Source organism: Polyodon spathula, chromosome 40 (genome assembly GCF_017654505.1).
Source record: "Polyodon spathula isolate WHYD16114869_AA chromosome 40, ASM1765450v1, whole genome shotgun sequence".
In the NCBI taxonomy this organism is placed as follows: domain Eukaryota; kingdom Metazoa; phylum Chordata; class Actinopteri; order Acipenseriformes; family Polyodontidae; genus Polyodon; species Polyodon spathula.
In genome coordinates, this window is record NC_054573.1 from 4,320,798 (window position 1) to 4,330,289 (window position 9,492).

Below are 9,492 nucleotides of genomic sequence, written 5' to 3' on the forward strand. Positions count from 1 at the left end.
TTGGTGCCATTCTACGGTCATGATCCAATCTCTGTCCTATACCTGTCATCTTGCAGTTTCTGCAAGATCTGCTTGAGGCTGGTAGATCATCTTCCACACTGAAGATTTACCTAGCAGCTATCTCTGCTTGCCATGCCCCCGTTGACTCAGTGTCCCCAGGCATGCATTTTTTGGCTACCCGATTTCTCAGAGGCGCTCGGCGATTGCGCCCTCTAAGGAGGGCTACTCTCTCCGAATGGAGCCTTGAGATTGTACTGGAGGCTCTCACGCAGACCTCGTTTGAGCCTATATATTCCGAGTTGAAGCATCTGTCCATGAAGACAGCCTTCCTCTTGGCTATCACCTCCACAAAGCGGGTTAGTCAGCTGCAGGCACTGTCTGTGCATAGCTCAGGACCTGAATCGAGCAGTTATGGAGCGCTCTGGGCCATACGTGGGCTAGGGTGTCGACACCGAGTGGACCGCCACAGCGGTGGAGGGAGTACATAGGGGGCAGTGTGTCGTCTCCGCCGAGGCGAAGAGATTGACCTGCGCCTTCCCGAACTATTCCCAAATGCGCTCCACCACCTAAGGGTGTCCCGAAGGGACAGTAGATTCTGTTGAGCCCAAATCAAAAGCTTAAAGATGTAACCAGAACGCATTGAGCCACGCCTGCAGCGGGTGCATGCGCAATAAACCCAGCTCGATGGCCGATACCGCTGTTGCCATCAGACCCAGTAGTTGCTGGCATAAAACGAGGGGCACCCTCGATCCCTGTCGAAACAGGGAGAGGTGGTGCTTTAGAGCTGCTACCCTGTCATCTGACAGGAATGCACGCGTCGCAGTGGAGTCCAGCCGGAGCCCCGCATACGTTATGCACTGCACCGGCGTCAGCCGACTCTTGGCATCGTTGATGGTGAGGCCAAGCCTCACTAGATGCTCCATCACTAGTGCCGTGTGGGCCACCGCTCCCTCCCGCGACTGGGAACAGATCAACCGGGGGAGCTAGGGAGAGGACGAACGACAGCACGGAAAACTCGTACGCGCTACCCTGAAAGGCAAAGCGGAGAAATTTCCTGTGCTGTGCACGAATGGGAACGTGAAAATACGCGTCCCGCAAGTCCACCGTGGTGAACCAGTCACCCAGTAGGACAGAGTGAGGTATGTGACGATGAATCAGCATGTGGAACCCTTTCTGTTTCAGAACCCGGTTGAGAAGCCGCAGGTCCAGGATGAGGCAAAAGCCACCGTGCCTCTTCGGTACCAGAAAGTATCTCGAGTAGAACCCCTCTCTGAGAGAGGTGGGGTCTACGAGACGAATGGCGCGCTTGTCCAGCAAGGCTGCCACTTCGATCTGGAGCACCGAGGCCTGAAGTGGGTCCGTCACGTACGTAGTCATGACGCAGCGAAAAGGAGGGGGTCCCAAACGAAACTGAAGCGCGTAACCGTATTGTACAGTTGCGAGCACCCACACATCGGAGGTGCAAGCACGCCAGTAGTGCAGCTGTTGTGCTGTGAATTGGGTCTGAGGCCGCCAGCCTTCAGGGGACCTGCTGGGTCGGGTGAGGCTGGGGTGGGGCTAGCGGTGGTGGTTGTCTAGAGTGGAAACTCTGGAACCGCCTTCTAGGTTGTTGCTGCGTGGGCTGGCTACGGCCACGTCCATCACTCTGAGGGAGGGTCCTGCCTCTCACCTGAGATGAGGCCTGTAGACGATGCCTAAGGTCACTTGGTGGGAACTGGCACTATCTGGTGTTCGCGTCAGGGTAGAGTGCCAGCGGCTCGACCTGATCCGTGCCGGAGCGGGGGGAGGGAGCAACGCGGCTACCTGTCTAGATGCCTTGTGTTCCCTAAGAGACCGCTGCAGGATCTCCTCCACTGCTGGGCCAAAGGTGTGGCCTATTGATATGGGCGTGTCCAACAGCGCGGCCTTATCAGCATCAGGCACCCGCGCCTGCGACAGCCTCAGCTGTCTGCGCGCGAACACTGGACCCACCAGACTCCGGCCGAGGGTCTGACCCTGCAGGCCGGAGATCTAGAGCAACGTGTGCGATAGTAACTGCAACTCCGTGGCCAACGGCTCTTGGAGTGGGGCATCACGCAAAATCCCATCCAAGAGGAACGCACCTCCTCCATAAAATCGGAGAAAGTTGGGAAGGATTGAGGATTCAGCCTACGTACGTTTCAACCCAACAACGAGGGAAGCCTTGGTAAGGAGTATACGGCTGGCCCGGCTGAAGCAGCCGCGGTGCGGCTAGTCCTCTGCGTGAGCACTGGGACGCGTAGCTACAATCAAAACAAGGCCCAACCTGTGGCCCGCAGGCAGCTGGTGGGCTAGCTCGACAACGGGGACAAGGCAAGCCCAGCTCCATGGAGTAACAGCGCTCTCCGAAGCAAGAAATGGTGAAAAACACACACAATTCTTTACAGTAATACTTACTGTACTGAGACAGAAAGAAGCAGCCTGACATGAGGAGCAAGCAGGTGCTGACAGTCAGAGATAGAATAAAAAGGCTATGAATTTTTTTTTTAATTCCGGGAAAAGTGGCAAATGCCAGCTTTCAGCACCAAGTGCAGGGGAACTAGCAGTAGCTTACTCAGCACTTTTTAGAAGAAAAAGAGGGTTCAATGCAACACAGAGGTCTTACCTTACCAATCGTGAGAAGTGAAAGAGAGCGAATCTCCCCTGAATGATGGTTAAGTACCCTCGGGAGGCGGGACCAAGGGGGTCACCGTAACAATGTTTTGGTGGCCATCTTCTAATTGAAAGGGAATCATCAGTTTGAACATACTCAATTTTTTCACCCTTCTACAATCTCCCATCATTATTGGACTCTTTGCTGGACTTCCTTATCTGTTGGTGAGATTTTCTGTTTGGATTTTTTCCACTTTAATTTGATGGTTTTGTTTCCTGTATTTTTTGGTTTTGTTCTTTTTGTTACTTTGTTTGGTTTTCAATTACATTGCTGCTCTGCTGGACTTGATAGGGTTAACTTTCATGAACCATTCATTGCCATACAGACTGTTATTATTATTATTATTATTATTATTATTATTATTATTATTATTATTATTATTATTACCATCTGTGATCTTTTCAGCCGTCTGTTATCTTTCCCTGTCTGTCTGTGCATTGTTTTTGTGTTTGTGTGTGGGGGGAAATTTGAGGACCACCGGACACTACATCCATTTCTCCTTTGTGTTACTTTTTGGTCTTCTGTTTTCCATTTACCAGCTTATCTGCACCATCTTTATACTGACCTGTACCATCTTTACTGACCTGTACCATCTGCATACTGACCTGTACCATCTGCATACTGACCTGTACCATCTTCATACTGACCTGTACCATCTTCATACTGACCTGTACCATCTTTACTGACCTGTACCATCTTCATACTGACCTGCACCATCTTCATACTGACCTGTACCATCTTTACTGACCTGTACCATCTTTATACTGACCTGTACCATCTTTACTGACCTGTACCATCTGCATACTGACCTGTACCATCTGCATACTGACCTGTACCATCTTCATACTGACCTGTACCATCTTTACTGACCTGTACCATCTTCATACTGACCTGCACCATCTTCATACTGACCTGTACCATCTTTACTGACCTGTACCATCTTTATACTGACCTGTACCATCTTTACTGACCTGCACCATCTTCATACTGACCTGTACCATCTTTACTGACCTGTACCATCTTTATACTGACCTGTACCATCTTTACTGACCTGCACCATCTTTATACTGACCTGTTTTGTTCACCTTTTTGTTTTTGTTTATATTTCACTTGTTGACATTATTGTTCACAACAATAAACAGCTTGTTTGTGAAATTGATGTCCCTGCATTTTGCTGTCTGTCACTCTTGCTGACTTATTTAGTTATAGCAATAGGGCCAATAGTATCTCCTTAACGAGGACAGTGCAACTGCTTCTCAGTTGTGCAGAGGGATCATTACAAACTGTTACCTGCTTGTGTGTCTTAATGGGGCAGGGAAAACTCTTTTTTAGAATTTATTTTAATCATGGCAGAACACAGTTTTAAATTTATCGTAGAATTTAATTTAATAAACTAGGATTCCTGGTTATCACTGACATAAACAGAATAGGATGTTGTATGTTATTTTCTTTCCAAGTTAGTCCTGGATGCTGCAGTCACAAGTGTAGCGTACACAGGGTTAGGGGTCTGGGCTGGTAGGTGATGCAATCTGACAGACATAAACCCATTTATTTTGCTATTTTGTACAGCAGTATCAGCGCTATGCTTCAAAGTGAGAAGTCCTGGGTTCGCGTCCCACCCCTGCCTGTGGGAACCACCGTTCATTACATTATTATTGAGGTGTGTTTGCTGCTTGCTGTGTGTTATTGTTTTCTGTAAAACCTTAGAAAAGGCTGCATGCAAAGCTGTTATAACATTGTCTTCATTATGCCAGGCAGAAAACTGTGCTTACAACTGCATTGTAATATTTTCTACATTTTCTTTAAATTCTCTAAATAATATTTGGAACCAGGGTAGTTCAAAGAGACCCGGTCCGGGTCAGGTAATTTAAAACCTGAAGGGCACCCGTGCCAACCTCTAATTATATATATATATATATATATATATATACACACATACACACACACACACACACACACATATTTAAGGATCCCAAATCAATCATAAATGCTTACTTTAGAACTCATAACAGGCAAACAGAAACTCAGCACATAAAAATGATTAAGTTCTGCATTTTTCCTTCTGGTTTGCATGTACATATTAACTACACAGAGTATTTTACTTGAATCTTCATGAGTCTTTGAAACATAACACTTACTCTGGAGACGTGGTCGTTCAAGAAACACACAGTTGGAATGCAGTTGGTCTTGTGTGTAAGAGTTGCAGATGGATGTGGAGTCGACATGATGCTAGCATTACAGGGAGGCTGTGTGGTCCAGTGGTTAAAGAAACAAGCTTGTAACCAGGAGGTCCCCGGTTCAAATCCCAGCTCAGCCACTGACTCACTCTGTGTGACCCTGAGCAAGTCACTTAACCTCCTTGTGCTCCATCTTTCAGGTGAGATGCTGTTGTAAGTGACTCTGCAGCTGATGCACAGTTCACACACCCTTGTCTATGAAAGGTGCTATATAAAGATTATTATTATAACTACACTGCTTCTAAATAGAGCTGCATTTAAGCAACAGCTCAGCGGTTACTTCATTGGGAGAGACGTCCAAATCCAAGACAAAGAGAACAAGTTCACGCTTGTTTTTATTTAAATATATCGCCCAAAGAAGAGTTTACTTTGGTGATCCAATCATTTCCAGGTAAAATAGGAAGCTAACCCCTGACCAAAATCAGTTTGATGAAGTAAATTATGTTTACCTTTACACAAGCAAAGTGCATCATTAACACAGGCAGCTTGGCATCCTCCATGCAGAGATATTGAACATTTATAGAACAAAACTTAATTATGTTCTACCTTCAGTTATATTGATCATAGAAGGATAAAAAAAAAACAGTTTCTTTCTCCTAACTAAACATAACTAAACATTACAAGCATGTTAAATATGTTATGCAGTAGATTTAGTAAAATCATTTAATAACTATTTTTTATTATTTATTATTATTAAAACGCATTTACATTTTACTTGGACGCCTACTTAAACAGCTCAAACATCATCAGCAAGATTAGTTATTAAAATAATTCTAAAACCAATTTTTCAGTTGTTTTACTTGCTACATTTCAATCTAGTAGTTTCAGTAAATCTAAAACCCTCACATTGTTAAACAAGTTAATAGTATACCCTCAAAGGTTTGTTTTTCAATTCACTTTTAGAATAAGGAAATTAGGAATTTCTATTCACTTAAATGCAACAATTAATTTCATGGGAGAGAGTAATGGCACCTCATATCCACCAGGTGTCACACTTCTTAACCCTTTACATGAAGAAAATTGTGTATTATTCTTAATTAAAATGTAAGAATCAGCTCTGTTTGTTGATACCAGACTGGCAGGTCAGCACAGCAGGTAATCTAAACTATTCTGCAATGGAAATCTTTACAACCCCTCTGTTACTAATATCTAGTCCTCTGAAGCAGATCTAGAGAATGTTAAGAGGAAGGAAGGACAGGGCAAGACAAACTTAACATCACAGCATCTGAAGTCTCACAGTTTCAGATGTGAAATGTCATTTTACAAATACGTTCAATTACAACTACAAATTTCTCACCCACCCTTTATATACAGAGATACTGGAAAACTTACAGGAACTGAAACTCAATGAAATCCTTTCTAAATAGTTAAGCTTGCCTTAGGAGGTACTGTATTGTCACTAGTAACAGCATACTGATACAAAATACAAGAAAACAGGCCATAGTTTGCCCAAAAGGATTTAAAAAAGCTAATGGCGAGTCCAGCTTTGTTACTGTAAAACAGATTGTTCATACTGTTTGTGAATCAATTATTCACAAACAGTACAAAACTATGAATGTAGTACTAATGGGAATGTTGCAGCAAGTATGGTTTGCAAAATCCGAGAAATGTTTGCTTGCAACCCTTTCATGTTTTACAGTATATTTATACAGCTCTGCTATTGCGGGGCTGTCATGATAATTGCACATAGCAATCTACCCATTAAAATAATGATAGGAATTGCATTTCAATCCCACTGCACTGGAGCAGGGCTCCAGTATACAGGATTTCTCAGTATTTAAAACAGATTCATTCATTCAAACCCAAAACAGCATTTTCTCCAGCGCAAAGTTTGCACCACTTGAAGTAAAACAAAGAATTAAAAACACAAGACTGCTTTCTGCTTTTGTCTGCACTGGTGCAACACCTTAGAGTCCACTCTAGTTAGATGAAGCACACATTGCTGCCACACCCATGAAGATATTCTTAGTTTTAGTTAATTTTAAACAATTCATGTCTGTATCATATACTGTACACACTAACATTGGTACAGTAATGCCATATACAGCTCCAATTGCATTTTAAAAATGTATATTGGCAGCTTTGTTTAATGTGTTTAGCTTGGTATCACACATGTAAGTGTTCACATAAAAAGCTTGGCATATACTTCCAATGTGTCCCTTCTCAGTAGAATGACCTGTAATTCTGTCCTAAATCCTCACAGTAGGATGAGTGAGATTCATTTCCAATTCAGGGGCAGGAGTGGAGCTGAATCCCAGTGTCTTGGATTCAGGCTGGCTCTCACTCCTGGGGACCCCTTTATATGAGAGAGTGAGAGTGAAAATCAGCCAGCTCTCCACACATTTAAACAAGCATTATAGAGACGTGTGGTACTGGGAGGGAGGGAGACTGGCTCCAGTGTATTTGCTGGTGTCTTTTTAGGGTATTTGACTGTCTGAAGCTATTTCCACATTCAGAACAGTGATAAGGCTTTTCTCCAGTGTGAATTCGCTGGTGTGCTTTTAGGTTGCCTAACTGACTGAAACTCTCCCCACATTCAGAACAGTGATATGGCTTCTCTCCAGTGTGAATTCGCTGGTGTGATTTTAGGCTTCCTAACTGACTGAAGCTCTCCCCACACTCGGTACAATGATACGGCTTCTCTCCAGTGTGAATTCGCTGGTGGGTTTTTAGACTTCTTGACACAGTGAAGCTCACCCCACATTCATTACAGAGATACGGCTTCTCTCCAGTGTGAATTCGCTGATGCGTTTTTAGGCTTCCTGTCTCAATGAAGCTTTTGCCACATTCAGAACAGTGATATGGCCTCTCTCCAGTGTGAATTCGCTGGTGTCTTTTTAGGCTTCCTAACTTACTGAAGCTCTTCCCACATTTAGAACAGTGATATGGCTTCTCTCCAGTGTGAATTCGCTGGTGTGTTTTTAGGTTTCCTAACTTACTGAAGCTCTTTCCACATTCAGTACATTGATGTGCTATCTTCGTACGGCGTATGTTTTTTGAATCCTTAAACAAGTCAATAGACTCCTCTTTTGTGTGGACAGGCTCTGGGTAAATCGCTATTTCTTTAATGTGGACAGGCTCCAGTTCAGCCTCTTCTTTAATGTGGACAGGCTCCAGATCAGTCTCTTCCTCTTTAATGTGGACAGGCTCCAGTTCAGTCTCTTCCTCTTTAATGTGGACAGGCTCCAGATCAGTCTCTTCTTCTTTAATGTGGACAGGCTCCAGTTCAGTCTCTTGTTTAATGTGGACAGGCTCCAGTTCAGTCTCCTCTTTAATGTGGACAGGCTCCAGTTCAGTCTCTTCTTTATTGTGGACAGGCTCCAGTTCAGGCATCTCCTGTTTAATGCAGATAGGTACCAATTCCAGAACCTCCTCCTGTTTAATGTAAACAGACTCCATCTTTGTTCCTTGGCTTTCACCTGGATAAGGCAGTCCTGAAAACAGAAAATGAAATGAAGTATTATGATCTGTTCTCTATTGGTGTGTTTACACTTGCAACTCGAACCTGAACTGGCTTAGGCTCTCTCAGATTCAAAGATTCTTATCATTTGAGCCCCTGTTTACACAGTCCTAGGCTGGCTTTGGCTCCGTATGCACGCGCATAGCCCCTGAACTGCAGCGCGTGCCCGATGACATCATAACAACCACCCCTTGTGTGAAGACAGCCCCCTCCCAAAACACAGAGGCGGAAGTGTTTAAATCAACAGCAAGCCTGTCCTTTGTGTCACTTGTGTGTTTCTACTTCAAGGTTGTTGTTCCGTGCCAATTAAGATTTCATTTTATCATCAAAAATGGAGCGGAGCATTGAGAACGTGCATATCGGACATTTAAAGAAACAGCTGTGTCTATTGTCTATATTTACACATCAGTCTGAAACTAGTCTTATATGTAAATGTAAACAATAACCCCCATTTATTTTCTTACCCATGAAAAGTAATCCATAGACATAGAGAAAGAAGGCAGGTGGCAGAGCATTCAGCTTCAGAGCCCCATAGTTGTGAAATGATCTGCCTCGATTTGGAAGAGACGCACCACCTCTTGCTGCTTTTAACCCTTCCGCTTAAAACACGAGTGGCGTTTTCAGGAACTCGCAGAGACAGTGAGGGCCCAGCAGACCATACAAGAGACCCTGCTGAAGTCTCAGGGTAGACTGCCCCCTACCACCGGACAGCTGCCTCGAGAATCCTCCTAGATGTTGGTGCAAGGATCCACCTTCACCAGAGACCATGCAGGAGACCCTGCTGAAGTCTCAGGGTAGACTGCCCCCTACCACCGGACAGCCCCAGCTCCCCGACTCCCGCTCTCCCGCTCTCCATGCAAGAAGCAGGCCTAGGCACGTTCCCTCCTATCGGGGACACGGTCACGGTGTTGGTGCAAGGATCCACCTTCACCAGAGGGGACAAAGACCTTACTTGCCCATCCAAGCCATGCAGGACTACTGACGCCATGGTCAAAAAAGCATATGTGTCAGCAGTGTTATCAGTCCAAGCAGCAAATGCAATGGCCATACTGGTGCTTTACCAGTCGCAGCTAGTGGCGAGGGTGCAGGAACGGGCAACAGAGACGAACGCAGGAAAGCTCCAG

General features: G+C 44.9%; 1 protein-coding gene across 1 annotated transcript; it reads right to left on the minus strand.

Moving 5' to 3' along the window:
* Positions 1 to 5,225: 5,225 nt before the first annotated feature.
* LOC121304866 (zinc finger protein 239-like) lies at positions 5,226 to 9,224 on the minus strand. Its single transcript, XM_041236278.1, has 2 exons — positions 9,127 to 9,224; positions 5,226 to 8,044 (listed from the first exon to the last, which is right to left on the minus strand). Exons 1-2 carry the CDS (start codon positions 9,222 to 9,224, stop codon positions 7,252 to 7,254), a joined length of 891 nt encoding a protein of 296 aa, XP_041092212.1. The 3' UTR covers positions 5,226 to 7,251.
* Positions 9,225 to 9,492: the final 268 nt, after the last annotated feature.

Excerpts from the sequence above, each read along its gene's own strand:
- LOC121304866 (XM_041236278.1), bottom strand. The coding sequence starts at position 9,224 with ATGGAGAGCGGGAGAGCGGGAGTCGGGGAGCTGGGGCTGTCCGGTGGT. Across the intron at positions 8,045-9,126 it reads GGTCTCCTGCATGGTCTCTG|TAAAGAGGAAGAGACTGATC; the intron begins GTGAAGGTGGAT and ends GCCTGTCCACAT.